The sequence below is a fragment of the Chelonia mydas genome, chromosome 7 (genome assembly GCF_015237465.2).
Source record: "Chelonia mydas isolate rCheMyd1 chromosome 7, rCheMyd1.pri.v2, whole genome shotgun sequence".
NCBI classification, from domain to species: domain Eukaryota; kingdom Metazoa; phylum Chordata; order Testudines; family Cheloniidae; genus Chelonia; species Chelonia mydas.
Window position 1 is genome coordinate 74,400,912 of NC_057853.1, and position 17,853 is coordinate 74,418,764.

At 40.6% G+C, this 17,853-nt stretch overlaps 1 protein-coding gene across 1 annotated transcript in view; it reads left to right on the plus strand.

Moving 5' to 3' along the window:
• The window catches only part of BICC1 (BicC family RNA binding protein 1), a 226,618-nt gene that overhangs the window by 169,459 nt on the left and 39,306 nt on the right, over positions 1-17,853 (plus strand). The window contains exons 4-5 of the mRNA XM_037904912.2: positions 11,387-11,466; positions 14,614-14,772. Coding sequence (XP_037760840.1) covers positions 11,387-11,466; positions 14,614-14,772 — 239 coding nt within the window. The remainder of the gene's footprint in view (positions 1-11,386; positions 11,467-14,613; positions 14,773-17,853) is intronic.

A 17,853-nucleotide genomic window follows, 5' to 3' on the forward strand; every position in this document is an offset into this window, starting at 1 on the left:
TCTCTGAGCCCTGAGGGAGCCTGGGGCAGTTGGAATGCCTTGACTTGCCTTGTACACTCTTGACTGTACTTGTGTAGCACTGTAAATTGTGCCCACTTTGCTAGTCTCCCTGTTCCATGCTCATTAATGAACAATCTGTGGGCAAATCCTTTCAACGTTGTTCCCACAGATGCCCCAGTACAGCCAGCCATGGCAGTGGCTCATAAATACAAGGCTGCAGGGCCAGGCAGAAGAGTGCTAGCCCAGACGTCACATTCTCCTGGACTCAGCTCAACTACAAGAGCACATGAACCCCCCCATCCCCATAGAGCTGCAAGGGGGGAGGGGGAGAGAATGGTGGGTGGGAGCAACAGCAACCCACTTCAAATAGGGAATGCAACAAACTGAAGAATGTTGTGAACAACTTCCCGAGGTGATCCTTAAATTCATGTTACTGGAGCTTCCTACTATTTCACGTGATAAATTCGACTGCTCACTGAATAATATATGCAGTTCTGTTAGACATAAACCCTCCATTCTTCAGGAGGGAAAACTGCTGCTGACGTTAGATTAACCCTTTAAGTACTTTTGACAGAAAGAAAAATAGCCCCCACTAAAATAGTTCATATTGAAAGCCCCATTTTACTTTATTTTGGAAAGGGTGGAAGTATTACTACAATTATCAAACACTTCATAAGAAAAATCTTTCCCAGCTTTGTAACGTGTATCTTATGTTTAAGATTATCTCCATGCAGCTGGTAAGCTTTTCTCATAAAATCATCAAGTGTTTGAACCATAACACTGGGTTGCTTAACTCCAATGTGGTTAAAAGCTTTATACTCAAAAACATTCAACGTATTCTCTAAACTGAGATCCTTTTCAATAAGAATGTAGGATCCCCACAATTGATGTTCCTTGTGATAGAAATTCTTTTGAATAATTGTGAAACACTGTATCTCAAAATAGCACCCTGTAGCCCCCATATTCATCTATCTTTCTGTAGTAATAAATCTGTTTTATATTTTACATAAGAGCGTGTTTTGGTTGTAGTGCTTGGGAAATCTCAACTCAGCCCTGATCTATACTAAGACTTTAGGTCGAATTTAGCAGCGTTAAATCGATGTAAACCTGCACCCGTCCACACGATGAAGCCCTTTATTTTGACTTAAAGGGCTCTTAAAATCGATTTCCTTACTCCACCCCCGACAAGTGGATTAGTGCTTAAATTGCCGGGTCGAATTTGGGGTACTGTGGACACAATTCGACAGTATTGGCCTCCGGGAGCTATCCCAGAGTGCTCCATTGTGACTGCTCTGGACAGCATTCTCAACTCAGATGCACAATTGTTTGCCGTTGCTCTGACGCAGGGAGGGGCGACTGACAACACGGCTTACAGGGTTGGCTTACAGGGAGTTAAAATCAACAAAGGGGGGTGGCTTTACATCAAGGAGTATTTCAGCCAGGACTTCACGGAGGGTTCCAATAAGAAATGGTGCACCTAAGTTATTGTTCTCATTGGAACAAGGAGGTTAGTCTGGCCTCTGATTGATACATGGCTAGATTTACCTCGCTGCACCTTCTCTGTGAGTGACTGCAGTGTGACCTAGAGAAATGAGTCCCCTAGACCGGGGGGGGGGGGGAGGAGAGGAGGGGTTTGCAAATGAGTACAAAACAGATCTGGTCTATTTCTTGTTTTGATACACTCCATCTATCTTTTACATCTTTGGCTGGCAGCAGACAGTGCACAAGGACTGCATGCCATCCACATCTCTTGCCTGCCCGGCAGAAGATGGTACAATAGGACTGCTAGCCATCCACATCTCTTGCCTGCCCGGCAGAAGATGATGCAATAGGACTGCTAGAAATCCGTATCACCTGCCTGCTCACCATAAGATGGTTCAATAGGACTGACTGCAGGACTAAAGAGAATGACCTGATCAAGTCCTTCCAAATTTAGTCCCTGTGCCCATGTCTGCCCAGGCGCTCCAGATCGACCTCACAGAGGCGACCAGGAGCACCTCGGACATGACGATGACGGCTACCAGTACTATTGCACCGTCTGCTGCCACAAGGCAATGGTTTGCTGCTGCTGTGTAGCAATGCAGTACCACGTCTGCCAGCACCCAGGAGACATACGGTGACAGTGAGCTGAGCGGGCTCCATGCTTGCCGTAGTATGGCATCTGCACAGGTAACTCAGGAAAAAAGGCGCAAAACGATTGTCTGCCCTTGCTTTCACGGAGGGAGGGAGGGAACGGGGGCCTGATGATATGTACCCAGAACTACCCGCGTCAATGTTTTAGCCCCATCAGGCATTGGGATCTCAACCCAGAATTCCAATGGGCAGCGGAGACTGCGGGAACTGTGGGATAGCTACCCACAGTGCGACGCTCTGGAAGTCGACTCTAGCCTCGGTACTGTGGAAGCACTCCGCCGAGTTAATGCACTTAATGCTCTTAGAGCATTTTCTGTGGGGACACACACACTCGAATATATAAAACCGATTTCTAAAAAAACGACTTGTATAAATTCGACCTAATTTCGTAGTGTAGACATTACCCTCAGTTTACAAAGGCTGGTGTATGTCCTCTCTGCATTGAGAGAGGGGCAGACTGGGTAATAAATGTACACTGATCAGGCTTCTGACGAGGGCAAGACGGTACAGCTCTGGGGTAGAAGACTGGGGAGCTGGGGGAAATTGGCTGGTGCCTTTCTCTGTGAGATTCATGAGATTCATGAGGATTCAGGCAATCTAGCTGGGTGTGGTGCTCCACATACTGTTGCGCTGAGTGATAACAGTGCCTGGAAGGGTTTGCTGCTTGTCACTAGCAAAGCATTGTGAGAGACAGCCCAGGCTGGAGAGGTAAGGGGACACAGCAGTACCCCAGTTCCAGGTTGTACCCTGGGGATCCCGTCACAGTCATATCTTCCTGTAGGGCACCAATCCATTTCTCAGGACACACCAGCATCATTGGTATAGCCCTGATCCAACTTTGCATAAGTGCTTTGATGGATCAGGATCTGTTGAATCTACAGATATTCAGTGAAGGCTTTATTATGCCTGTGCACGTTGTAAACCATTACAAATATACTAATTCCATCTGTTGTACACTTATGCCTGACAGAAAAGTTACTCTGTGTTTGTGTGTGTCTATAATTCAGAGCTTTGTCCAATGAATTAAGATTTTTTTCTAAGGTTAAGATTGTTTTTTTGATACACATGTAAATCTGGGCTTTATAGCCATTGGATGAATAAAGGAATACAATTCGTGAATTATTGTATGAAAATGAGTTTATATTCAGCAGTCTGTATCTGACATAATTTCTACAACAAATGGGCATCCCTTGTCATCTGTAATTGATGGACAATCTTATATTTGTAGTGCCAAAAAGTAACAACTCCTTTGGAACAAGGATTTTAAAGGAATTGGCTCCTAGTTGATGGCAGCAGTTGCCAAAGCATTTAGAAAGGCAGAGCATCTGAATTTGTAATTAATACTTTGTACAAAGTGTGTAGTAAACCATGTATTCATTGGTAACAATTTGAAGGCTACGGAGTGGGTGTGTGTGTGTGTGTGTGTGTGAGTGAGAGAGTGAGTGTGAAGTAATCATTTAACGTATCTGTTATCATATGCTATTTTTTGTTCAGGAAAAAATGCTTCTTTTTCACTCCCATCCAGTGATAGAGCAGTTCTGAAAGCAGTCCCAATGGGCAAATGGTCCAGTTTTGGGAGTTTTCTATAAAATGTGCACAGCCACATGGAAGGATGAAATTGGGGGTGAAATCCGGACTCCACTGAAGTCTGTTGGAATATTTTTCCACTTGCTAGACTAACAGTTACAGTAACATATTCAAAAGAGTTACTTTTCTGTTGGGGATATAATTTTAATCCATATTTTTAAAATAGCCCCTGTAGCTAGCATATTTAATGTGATTGGATTTGTAGTTTGGTTGTGTTTTTTACATGGTTGGTATGGTAATGATATTGTAGCAAACCTCTGCTGTGCATTTTAATTTTGGGATATAGGAATTTTATTATATTATGGTGAAAGGGGCAAAGATATGGCACTCTTAGACATGTTACTGTTATATCTGAGAGTGTCTATACTTAAACCACTACAGCAGCACAGCTGCAGCTCTTTAGTGCAGACACTACTGATGATGATGGGAGGTGTTCTCCCATTGACGTAGTTATTCCATGTCTCTGAGGGACAGTAGCTAGGCTGATAGAAGAATTCTTCCATCAACCTAGTGCTGTCTACACTGTGGATTAGGTTGTCATAGTTATGTGTCTCAGGAGTGTGGATTGCATGCTGTGAAGTGACTGTGCAAGAACAGTATATTCTTATTCAGCAGCTCCGCTTCTTCTACTTTTTCATATCTGTTGGCTTTATTTAGTAAAATAAGCTTTTTGTTAGCAATGCAGAGCAAAAAATAGCAGTAGACATGTGAACTGAATTCTGTTCTGCCTTGTACATAATCAAGAGCATTCTTTCCCAGGTTTCAATAACTGTGCCAGTCTCTTTCAGTAGCTTTGTACAGGTGTAACTAATGAGATTACACAGGTGTCACTGAGAGAATAATTGGAAGATACTGGAATTGCAGAGATATGATGAGGGAAGAATTTCGTCAACACAATAGTAGTGATGAAGAATGAGAAGCAAAGAATCCAGCCTGATTTTAGTTCACAATTTGAGTTTGGGACTAGCATGGAGAGAGACAATTTTTTAAATTAATTTTTAAACTGAGCACATTAGATCTGGAAATCATTGATGCCTCTAAAGCTCCCATTGGCTGGGAACTGCAGCCAGTGGGAGCTGCAGGGGTGACACCTGTGAATGGGGCAGAGCCGAGAGCCACCTGGCCGTGCCTCTGCGTAAGAGCTGGAGGGGGGACATGCCACTGCTTCCGGGAGCTGCTTGAAGTAAGCACTGCCCAGAGCCTGCACCCCTGATCACCTCCTGTGCCCCAACCCCCTGCCCTGATCCCCCTCCCGCCCTCCAGACCACTCAGTCCCAGCCTGGAATCCCCTCCTCATCACCCCAAACACCTCATCCCCAGCCCCACCCCAGAGCCTGCTCTTCCAGCCGGAGCCCTGATCTCCCCCTCCCACCCTCCGAACCCCTCTATCCCAGCCCAGAGCACCTCCTGCACCCCCAGTCAGAGCCCTCACCTCCCGCCCAACCCCTGTCCCAGTCTGGAGTGCCCTCCCGCACCTCAACTCCTCATTTCTGGCCCCACTCCAGAGCCTTCAACCAGTCCTGCACCCCAGTCCCAATTTCATGAGCATTCATGGCCCGCCATATAATTTCCATACACAGATGTGGCCCTCGGGCCAAAAAGTTTGCCTACCCCAGAGCTAGGTTGACAGAAGAATTCTTCCATCAGTCTGTCTATGTGAGGACTTAGGTCTGCTTAACTATGCCACTCAGGAGTGTGGATTTTTCATGGCACTGAGCAACAGAGATATGCTGACCTAATTTTCTAGTGTAGAATAGGCCTTAATCAGAAGAATTTTTCCAGTTCTTCATGACTCTCTTAAAAGAAAAATAATTCAGTAGTGGGTAGACTTGTGAGCTGAATTCCATTAACACCACAGAATGCATGCTGTCAGGACTTGTTTGCAGTGCTGCTGTAGCCATGCTGGTCCCTGGATATGAGAGACAAAGTGGGCGAGGTAATATCTTTTATTGGACCAACTTCTGTTGGTGGATGAGACAGGCTTTTGAGGTTCACAGAGCTCTTCAGGTCTGAAAAAGGTAACTAGAATGTCTCACCTAAATATTAGGTGTGACAGATGTTGGAAGAAACCAGTTAAAATGAAGTGAGCAATTAACACCCTGTAGTCAGAGGAAAAAGGAGGGCTAGTAGGTTACAAATTGTTGTAATGAGCCATAAAACCAGCGTCTCTAGTGAGACCCTGGTTTTTAGTGTCTAGCAGAGTTATGAAATTTAAATTCCCATGTTTTTCTTTTCAAGGTATAGTACAGGTTTATTTTGAGAATGAAGACTGAGAGGGCAGATATAGAGTGTTTTCACCCAATGATGATAAGGTGTTTTTGTCTTTTATCATTTTTCTGTATGAGTTCATTTGAGAGCGTAATGATTGTCTGATTTCAGCGGCATAGTTGTTAGAGTATTTGTTACGCTGGATGGGGTACAGCACACTCTGTGATAGGCATGGATCGTCATAGCAGTGGAGATATGTCTGCAGGATTTGCATCTGTTTTGGCAGAGTCTGGTGCCATTTTGAGTTGGTGAGTCTTAGTCTGTAGGGACCTTGCTTCTGACGATAAGCTTGGTGAGGTGGTGGGGAGGGAGCAATGAAGGCCACAAGAGGGGGTTTGTGAAAGATTTCTTTCAGGATGTGGTTGTTATGGGTGAGAATGAAATGGATAGTTTAAGGTAAATATGTGAGTGTTGTCCATTATCTTGTAGGTATTTGAGGCATGCAGTGATGCTGTTATGTTGAGGGAAATTGGTGTATTGGAACATGACCTCCATGGTAGCAAGGATAATGTTCTGAGGGAGAACCTTAATATTGTTGAGTTTCTGGAGGAAGTTGGTTGTGTCCTGGAGGAAACTGACCCTTTGTTTAGTGAGTGGTTTGAGGATTGTTTCTCTGAGTCCTGATATTCCTTCATGAAGAATGCCATGGTCGGATATGGTGTGTTTGCCTGGGTTCTCTTGTTTGTATATCTTGGGAAGTATGTAGAAGGTATGTGGGGTGAGTACGTGGGAGATGAGAGTTTCTCTTGGAGTTGTTTGGGGAACGATTTCATGATATCCTTAAATTCTTGTGTGAATTGTTGTGGGGGTGCGGGGACGTCGTCTTTGAGTTCTTTATAGTAGATGTTGTCAGAGAGTTGTTGGTTGGCTTTGTTGATGTAGTCATCATGATTGAGAACTGTGATGGCACCCCATTCGTCTGCTGGTTTGATCAGTATCTAGTGGTTGGATTTCAGGGATTGTATAGTTGTCCTCTCAGTGGTGGAGAGATTGTGGTGGATGTGCTGTTTAAGGATTTCACTGGCGATTGTTTCAGGAGGTAATTGATGTCATAATCAAGTGTGTGGTTTTGTCCACTGGGAAGTGGCCAGTCAGATGATTCTTTTTTCTTATGACTCTTGGTGGGGATGTGGTAGATGTGGGTGATGGACTCTTATTACCCCTCCTTTGTCCTATGACTGTAGAAGTATTATTTGCCCACTTCATTTTATGTGGTTTCTTTCTATGTGTTAACCCCTTATGTTTAACAATCTGTCACACCTTGTATTTAGCTGTGACACTCTAGTTACCTTTTCCACAGTTGAGGAGATCTGTGAAGCTCAAAAGCTTATATCTTCCACCAACAGAATTGGTTCAATTAAAGACATTACCTCATCCAGCTTGTTGTTAGGACTATCTGATATATATATTTTCAAAATATCCAAGTTTTCCCTCACCTGCTCTTCAGCAATGACAATTCAAACTTCATTTCTGTTGTTGAAGACACTTTTGTAAAAAGCTGAATTTGCCATTGGAGTCATTAGTTTCATTCTCCCTCCTCCTTCACTAATGGGCTTATTTCATCTTTAGTTCTTGTTTCCTCAAAGGCGTTGCAAAAGCGATTCTTAGGCCTTTACTCCTTTTCCTACCATTAACTAACTCACTGTTGTGTACTTGTTTATTGCCCTCTGCCTGCCTCCCCTCATTCCCCCAAAAGCAATAACTCATTCAGTATTTTTGTGTGGTGTTACCACTGTTTCATTTTCAGTGTGTGTAAACTTCATAACTAGGCTTCACACTACTCAATATTTTTGCCAACAATCTGGAAGAAATCACTGTTGATTAAAATTTACAAATGACACAGACTGTCAGAGCAGTAAAAATGATGGTGATAGGGCAGTCAGAGAGAGTGATCCGGATCGCTTGGTAAGCTGGGTCTCTTCAAACATCAGTTTTACTACAGTAATATGCAAAGTTATACATCTAGGGACAAGGAATGCACACCGAATCTACGGAATGGGGAACTGTACCCTAGAAAGCAGTGACTCAAAATGATTTTGGGGTCATAGTGGATAAACAACTGAACATGAACTCCAAATGCAGTGCTGTTGCAAATAGGGCTGCTAAGATCCTTGGGTGTGTATACAGGAGAGTAGAAGGTGATTTTACCTCTATTTACAGCATTGGTGATGGTGCTGGAATACTACATCCAGTTCTGATGTCCACATTTTAAAAAGGATGTTGAACATTTAGGTAGGCTACAGAAAAGAGCCATAAATACTATTCAGGGGCTGGATGCCTCATAGTGAGAGACTTAGAGCTCAATCTGTTTATTTTATCAAAAAGATTGGCAGGAAATTTGATTAGTAAGTACATTCATGGGAAGAAAATACCAGGTATTGCAGCGCTTTAATCAAACAGAGAGAGGAATAATAAGAACCAGTGACTGAAAGCTGAAGACCGACAAATTCAAATTAGAAAATAGGCACACATTTTTAATAGTGAGATTCACCATTAGATTAGACAAACTACCAAGGGAATTTATAGATTCTCCATTTCTTGTTGTTTTCAGATCAAGACTTGGATGTCTTTATGGAAGATATCCAGTAATCAATAGAAATTACTGAGCTCAATACAGGAGTAACTGGGTGAAATTTAATCACCTGTGATATACAGGGGGCTAGACTAGGTGAAGATCTAATGATCTTCTCTGTTCTGAGTTTAAACTCTCGGAATCTATGAATGAATTACCTGAGCAGTTCCTGGATAATTCAGCTTGCCACTTTTCAGTATTCAGTGATTCAATGTCACAGGGCAGATATTGGTTTTCACTGAACTTCTTAGTTTCAGTACCTGTACAAATGTCTCAGGAATGATAATTACAAGAATTAGAATTATAGCAGTCAGGTGCAAGACATTCCCATAAATTGCCCTTCCCGGATGGAAAGAAAGAGAGGGCTGAGTCTAAAAGGGTGAATTCTATAGACTAGCAACATATGCACATTCTTAATCTTATATTGTCATTGTGGAAAAATCTTGTAAAGGAGATTAAGACTGTAATCTTGACAGATTTTATAGACTGTGAAAATGGTATTGTTTCAAAATCTCTAACGGTGTCTTAGTTGAGTTTTCTTGTTTTTTGGAAGAAAATTGAGTACATTCTGTAACATACTTTGTACCCTAAAAAGAATAAAAACAAAAATAAAGGCTGAAAGTATAATAAACTTGAGAAATTTGTGAGTCTGAGAACACCAACAAAATCTAAAAAGCCAAAGGAAATGAAAAATGGAGATCCCCACTCCCCCAATCTATCCTCACCTAATTTTTCACATGTTAGTACTGTGTCTGCCTGTCTCTGTTTACTGTCAGTTGAACAGTACTAGCTCATTTGGGTTTCACAAGGTTTCAGGAGATACCGAGATGGTGACCTCAGGTACCTTCTGTCATTGATCAGAAGTGTGTTGAAATATATTGTTAAAAATTATTTATCCACTTTTCAGTAAAATACAAGTATCCTTTTATGTCATCTCTAAGCGGATACTTGTAGCATTCATAATGTGCTGGGATCTCTGCTTCTAAGAATCATTGCTTGTAGCAGCTTTTTCAAACATTTTGAGCTAAAATATGTTTGAACCACTTTGGTTATGCCGAACATAAAACAAGAGAAAAAAATAAAGAAAATGCCCTTTAAAAAATTGGTGAGGTGCTCAGTACCACCGTTGTGGAAAGTCTAGAACAGCAGGATTTCTGAGCTTCTGTAAATGCCACGAGTGCACACCACATTTTTGTGACTGTTTTCCATTAAAAAACAAAACTATGCCTGTTTAGGTCTGATGAGAACTCAAAATGTTGCATTTTTGTGATTTTTGTGCAATTTGGCAGCAAATTATCTATGCCTCCAGCGTTCCTTTCTCCTCAGTTGAACTTTTTCAAAACTTGTTGAGATAAAACCTGCTCTCTCTTGTTTTGGAACATAACAGTATCCAAGCATTGCAAATTGTCTCTTTTGAGTTGTAAACCTTTTGTACTCAGTTGAAAATAAAGGATGTTATGACTGACTGTTTTAAATGTCTGGTGATAGAAGAAAGGTAGGTTTATTCTGTTGATATATCTGTTTCCCCCCTTCCACTGAAAATTTGAATGCCCATACATATTACAAAATGTTGGATGGCTTTTGTTAAAATGCAGTACCAGGTGTAATCACATTCGTATGCATTGTGCAACAGTGGATTTAGAAGTTCCTTGAGCAAGTGCAAATTCCACTGTGGGGGAAAGGGCCACACTACACTGTGAATAGGCATAGTCTCATTTTTAGGAGAAAAGAGACAAGACCGGATCCAAACTACAAAATCCAGATCCAACACCTGAAAATTCAGGGTGGTTTGGTTTGGGCCCATTTCTGTTAGGGAATATTGGATTATGATAGTTCACATTTCCAGACACCAGATGGTGCTGCTCTTCTACTTAAGGTGTCCTTTTCAGTTAATGGACACTGGGGTTAGTTCCAAGTCCTGTTTAACTTCCATGAGCCAGATTCTCCAATGACCATTTTGACTGATTAAGAGTTTCAGAATTTAACCCCCTGGTTTTGTTTAATTGTCATTGTACTCTGCTTGATAACTCTTTGGGGATACATCATCATCTCATATTTCATTGATGATTTAAAAACTCTTATGGTCAATACCTAAGTTTTTACATCCAGTACTTTAGGTCTGATTAAGCAAAAACTTCAGTAAGGTGATACTCAGTATTGAATGCCTCCTAAATGTGTAAAATATATTTTGTTCATGCATGAATTGTTACTAATGGTCCAAGGGAAGGAGCTTTTTATGTCCATTCCAATGCTTTGCGATTAGGTGTAATGACTGACAACAGCAGAATAGAGATCTAATAACTACGTGAATTGCATAATTAAGAGTTGGTAAGCACCCACAGATTAGGTTCTGTGTGGAAGAAGCATAAACTGGCATATAAAAAAACACTGTGACATCAAATGGCTATGGGTTGCCCATTACTATCATTCAGCAAGAGAAGTTTTTGGTACAGTTTTGTTACATGTCTACACTGCAGTAGATTGCTTTGTAATATCACAGTAGTAATATGTAATTTTGCATTTTTTTAAAACCGAGTTTGTTACTATGATATTACGGAGCACAATAAAACACGTGGGAAGAGTGAATGAATTGATTATTAACATGCTGGAGTAATTTAGCCAATGCCAAAAGAGTTTGGTACTCTAGTTCACCTCTAAAGTTTAACATATCTAAAGTAGCTGTTCCTTTTTAAAAGGAACAATGAAAAGCTTTTTTTAAATTTAAAAGTAGGTTATTTGTTTAATGCTTGATCGTAAAAGAGTAAGTATTTGGATAGATTTTTCCCCATGTCCCTTGTTTGTTGATCTTTTCTTCTCTTTATTTAGATCCCCATATTAAAGTCTCTGGAAAAAAAGAAAATGTTAAAGAAGCTAAGGAGAAGATCATGTCTGTCTTGGACACAAAAGTAAGAAGAAAATTAGTTTAAAAATTGAGTCCTGGGCCGAAATCCTGTGCGCAGGCCCCTATTTCCATGCCATAGTGACACTGAATTCTGCAGCAACTTACAGTAAATTTAAAAGCAGATGCTTTTATTATAATTGTACATTAAAATGAATAATATGATTAGTAAAGTGTCCCTTGGGCGGGGTGTGTGTGTGTGTGTGTGTATTGATACTGAATTCAATACACTTCTGTTTTAAACTGTTTTTCAGTTTTGTGCAGACTTAAGAAGACGACACTGTTTCTGGTTCCATTCCATTCACATTTGGGGGGAGATTTTCCTTATCATATTGGCTAAAAACTTGAACTGAGTTTTCTCTTTTAAAAAAATGCAGTCAAACTCCACTTCAAGTAGTAGATTGTGTGGCCAATTTTGTAGTAGAGAATTGTGGAAAGCATGGTGTGTTTTCCTAATGTTATGATATTTCAGAAATGAAATGCTTGACTACAATGAGGCTTACTAAATAAGTGGCTGGGGGAGTCTCTTATGTTCACAGATCAAGTGTTTGACAAAATTATAAATTGACAAGTCATTCTCTCTGCACTTAGATGTTCTGGTGATCTAAGCATTCTATATGTAAATGCTTAGGTGTAGGACAAACACTAATATAACAGAAAAACAAACTGAGAACTAAAAGGTTATTTCGAAAGTGGAATTGATATTAAAAATGCAAGGTAATGCTCAAAAGAAAAAGCTAAACTAATCTCACTGAGTCCAAAAGGAAGAGTCAGTTTATTATTCAGGTTCAAAATGCACAGATTCAGCAAGACAGTTTTGACATCTTTGTCTAAATCCCCTCTTTCTCCCTTATCCTCAGTGCTGCTGTTAGCGTTTCAAACCTAGTAGTGGGACATAGGCTGTTGAGTTAAGCCTTGACCTCAAACTGATTGAGAACTTTTCATTTCGTAGGGTAATTTTTAATTTTATGGAGATAATCTTATCCGCAAATCTTTTCAAAGACTTTTCTATACTGAAAACATGCTGTAGGGCTTAAGATTCCATGATGGTCCAGGAGATAGATAGGTATTTGGGGACTTTTAGGCCCAGGTCTGTGACCACAAGTATACTGGAGAGAATTGTGTATCCTGTTTAAAATTACAAGTCCAATGGAGATCATTATCTTACCTCTGTCCATTTTAAAGCGAGTCCAAACAGGTTTATGAAAGCTAAATATAAAGGCTGGATGCTCATCATAGAGTTGAAAATTTCGTTATATTGTACCTATTAGAATTGGCACTCATTTTGAGCCATGGTGACTTTTAAGTGGGTCACCTTCTTCTTGAGTCTCCACACCAATGGCATGAAGCAAATATGAAGACGTACTTGGGAGAAGTGAGGGTTCAAAGCATGAGGTGACCTCATTATTTGAACACTTTCCTACCTTTTTATGTTTGTCTGTCATAACTCTCAAATGACTTGACTCAGAAACTCCATTTTTAGTATAGTTTGATGGTCTCACCAGCACCTGGTGCCTTTGATTAGTTTTGGGTAAGGCCTTGTGTTGAAATTATTTCAATTATTAAAAGTGGTTTCCATGAGATATGGGCTCGAGTGTTGAACTGTGTATGGTCATGATGGGAGACAAGCAGGGAACTACATGCCAAGGTCAGGAGAAAGATTCACTTTAGCTGGTCAGAGTGTGGGATAGAAGGCCAGGGTCTGGTGGGAGTATGAGAAAGACATACACATAGTAGCTTGAGAAAGACTGCTGATCTCAAGACCACACCTCAAATCCATTAACTCAGCTTTCCATGCTCGCACACACTCATTCTTCCATTTAGCAGGGAAGCAGGAGGTGGGGACCCACCTGGGAGACAAGGAGTTCCCCATTTTGCCTGGGGAGGGAGAATTGTGTGTGTGTAAGTTACAATTTCCAACCAGTTGCATCAGAAATAGCTGTTCTGATATTTTGAGCAAAAAAGAAGTTGGGAAATACTCCCTTTGAGAATTGGCCAATAAGAGTGTGTCTAGCTGTTTCACATAGGTAATTTGTTAGCACATACCACCTTTCTATAGCACAGTATACTGCATGTGAGTTTGTGGCAAAGGATTGATTTTAGTTCACTGAACACCTAGTAGACTTTAAACTGCTGTGGAATGAACCTTGTACTCCTCAGATTTCCCCCTACCTCCAGTTTGTCTTCCTCTTTTATGCTCCCCAGGCCAAATGGATAACCCTGATACCCCTCAATATATATATATATTTTACAGTGGTCCAGTTGCACAGAAAGTGCCAGAAAACAATTCTTGTTTTAAACACTTTTTAAAAACCATGAATTTATTATTGTGTTGTATTCTGTTTTTAAAATGTTAGTTTTAATAGTCTGAGCCACATGAACTGGAGCTAGATACTGTATGAGGCCAGCTACTTCTTAAATCTCCCCTCCCCCACCACCAGACTTGCACTGTTCTAATTATGGGCTTCTCCTGTGCGGTGGCAGTCATTTCTGTCCTAGATGTCTGGTGACCTAAAGTTCACCAGAGGTCTTCAGAGTAAAACATACCATTTCATTAAACCACTTTGCTTACTCGAGAATGAGAGCTGTCTTTGCATTTAGACTTTAAAAAATTATTTGCATCAGACTACTTTATGCCTTATTTTAAATGGCAGAATTATAGACTCAACCAAAAAAGAACCATATGATAAGAATCCTGAAATCTGAAAGCTAGATTTTAATTTAAGAGAATTAAAACACCATGTTTCTAACTCTTAATCTGGAAGTTTGAAAACTAAAAAGTACATCTTACCTTGAGTAAACTGACACACATCAATACTTCTGTTGATGTTTCTTAGTCTAGTGCAACTCTCATCCACCTTTCTTTAAAAGTGTTTTGCCATTTGTGAAACAGGTATTATAGGAGTCTAATGTATTTGGGTCCACACTGATTTCCTTATCAGGAAGAAAAGAAAATATTAATGGTTTAGCAATTAAATATAAAGTTCCAGTATTAAACAAGTCTTAATTCAGTCGACAATAAGCCATTGTCAAAATATTCTGGTGACCTAACTGTCTATAATATAGTTGTATACATGTAATTTACTGCAAAATAGTGATGTTAAACTATTCCACACTGAAAAATCCAATAATAAATAGATGTTTTGGCCTCTAGAGTAATCGAGTCACCCTGAAGATGGATGTTTCACATACAGAACATTCTCATGTGATTGGCAAAGGCGGCAATAACATTAAAAAAGTGATGGAAGAAACAGGATGTCACATCCATTTTCCAGACTCAAATAGGAATAACCAAGCAGAAAAGAGCAACCAAGTAAGTATTTCATATTTTATTTATATTTTTACAGTATATATTTCTAGAGAATTGTTATGGTGGCGCCTGCAGTCAGACAATCTGCTGGAGACGCATCTTCAGACTATCATGGACAGGTATGAGGGTAGCAAAACAGCAGTGAGAAGCAACTGTGGTTACAGTGAATCATTCTCTGGGAGAGTAGGTCTACATCAAGGATCACTATTCATGTTTGTGATTAGAATTGGCACCTTAATGTAGGAGATTAGGAGAGAGGCTCCACGAAGCCTGCTTTTTGCTGATAGCATGTTGTCCCATGAAGATAACACACTGGAAAGAGGTTTAGAAGGAGGCCCCTGAAGGGCTGCATTAGACGAAAATGGCTTACGAATCAGCCAACAAAAGACAGAATATGTGATGCTTCATTTGAGAGGGACAATGAGAAGCCAGTAAAATTAGGTGGTATAGAGTTAATCTGTTCAACAATTTAGATGCCTCAGTTCGTTGTTGAGCCATGATGGGACACATTCTTTTGTGTCCTCTTTGTATAATTTATTCAGGTCCTCTCCAGCAACTCCTGTACAGTGCAATACAACAGATCTAATACTTATGACCTAATTTCCTTCAGCTTTGTTCATCAGTGCCATGGGAGGAAAAGAGATCTCCCTTCCTTCGGATCTCCTTCAGACTGGGCACAGCCAGCTAGCCCTGTTCTCCCTCCCTGCCCCTTACTTCCCAACACTTCCTTCCTGCCTTTTATCAAGCTAGTCATCTGATGAGCCAATTAGTTCCTTAACTCATCCAGCCTTCCTATCTGATTAACTAATTACTTCCTATTTCCTCAGTCAGCCGTAACCGGAGGGAACTACTTGAGGCCACAGTGATCAGAGTGCTGTCCCATCTGTTAGGCTTCAGCGCTCTGTTACAGAGCCACATGAAGAGCATGTGGTGTAAATGAAGGGAGTAGACAGGAATTTTCTGCTATAAGAATATGCCAAATAAACTAAAGACCAAAGTGTGTAAGATCATGATTAGGCCCGCTGTGACATTTGAGTCAAAATGCTAGCCAATCAGGAAGAGAAGAACAACCTCTTCCACTGCCAAAATGAGAATGTTCAGATGGATTCCGGGTAAGACAAGAGCTGATAGACTATGCAATGAAGTGGTACAAGCTATGATACGAGAAGCCCTCATCACAGGAAAGCTGAGGGAGTATCTACTGAGATGGCTGGATGGTGTGAGATAAGGGATAAGTTGAACAGAAAGTACAATAGCTAGTCGTCACAGTACAAAGACCATGAGAAAGACACAGAAAAGGGTGTTTTGGGATGATGAAGAAGGTCGACGTCAGCTTGGCAGATGCGCTTGACAAGAATGCTTGGAGACTGTGATCGGGTGCTGATTAGAAAGACTGCAGAATCAGCCCCCTGCCATGCTAGCCCCATTTAGGTGAATAAAGAGGAGCTGGCTGGTAAGAACCTGCCCTAATTGGGGAATGAGGGCCAGCTGCCAGCCCAATTAGCCCAGGGCTATATAAGAGGCTGGAAAGAAGGAAGCTGGGATGGTGGGACGGAGGAGAGTGAGGGAGTGCAGGCAGGGAGAAAGCCCTTCCCTCCTGGGTTCAGACACAAGGAACGCAGAGATGTATAGTGAGAAGGTGGTAGGAGCACAAACTTGTAAATAAAAGCACCAGTGGTTTCAGAACCCAGGGGTCTCGGAGTGACTTTATCTGGGCCTAGCAGAGGCAGGAGCCAGGAGGGCAGCTGCACTCTGTTACAGAGATGAAGAACAAGAGTCACTGACTCTGAGGGGACAAGGCAAAGTAGTAGATGATCATGATGGTCCCATTCTGGCCTTAAAGTCTGAGTATATATGCTTATTAATATAAGCTGCTTATTCCATTTTTAAGGTATTATATAATTATTTTTGTTTTAATTATTTTTTGCCTGGCTTGTATACATTGATGGTTATGGAAATTAACTCTTCATATCTAAATCGGATGTGGAAATCAGTGGATTATTCTAGGTGGACTGAAAGAAAATCTGTTTTTGCAAAAGGTTCTCCTTTATGAATAGATAGGGACAATTAGTGATGTGTTTATCAAATTCTTTCAAATATTCAGAAGACAATCATTCAGTATAAGAAAGTGGTAGAGAAGCAGGGCATCTGGATTACTGATGTTTGTTTATTTTTAAAATTTCTAGGTGTTTTTGGCATGTTAAAAGTTATTTAGAAACTAAAGTTTGTAGATGTCTAACAAAAATGAAAACATCTGATGAAAGCAGTTCAACTTTATAGTGGTTATTAGAGTGAAGGTTGATTGTTGAATTATAATACATCAAAAAGAATCTTGCTGTTCTATAATACCAAATTTAAAGATCATTTTTACTTTTCAGTCTGTCATTGTAGCATACTAATAATTTATTCTGGCTTTTTTTAAGTGGCAAGTTCAATAAAACTCCCAGTGGCAACTTAGGATGTCATTTAAAAAAAATATGTATTACATGTTCAATATCAACCTTAAGGACTAATATACAGTTGCAGAACGAGGAGTACTTGTGGCACCTTAGAGACTAACAAATTTATTTGAGCATAAGCTTTCGTGGGCTAAAACCCACTTCATCGGAGGCATGCAGTGGAAAATATAGCGCGCGCGCGCGCACACACACACACACACACACACACACACACCATGAAACAATGGGTGTTACCATACACACTATAACAAGAGTGATCAGTTAAGGTGAGCTATTACCGGGGGGGGGGGGGGGGCAGAAAGAACCCTTTTGTAGTGATGATCAAGATGGGCCATTTCCAGCAGTTGACAAGAACATGTGAGGAACAGTACGGGGGAAAAATAAACATGGGGAAATAGTTTTACTTTGTGTAATGACCCATATACTCCCAGTCTTTATTCAAGCCTAATTTAATGGTGTCCAGTTTGCAAATTAATTCCAATTCAGCAGTCTCTCATTGGAGTCTGTTTTTGAAGTTTTTTTGTTGTAATATTGCGACTTTTAGGTCTTTTAAAAGTCTATGGCTATGTTGAATTTTGATTATAGTTTCTTCCATTATTTGTTCAAAGTTTTCAGTATGTTGTAA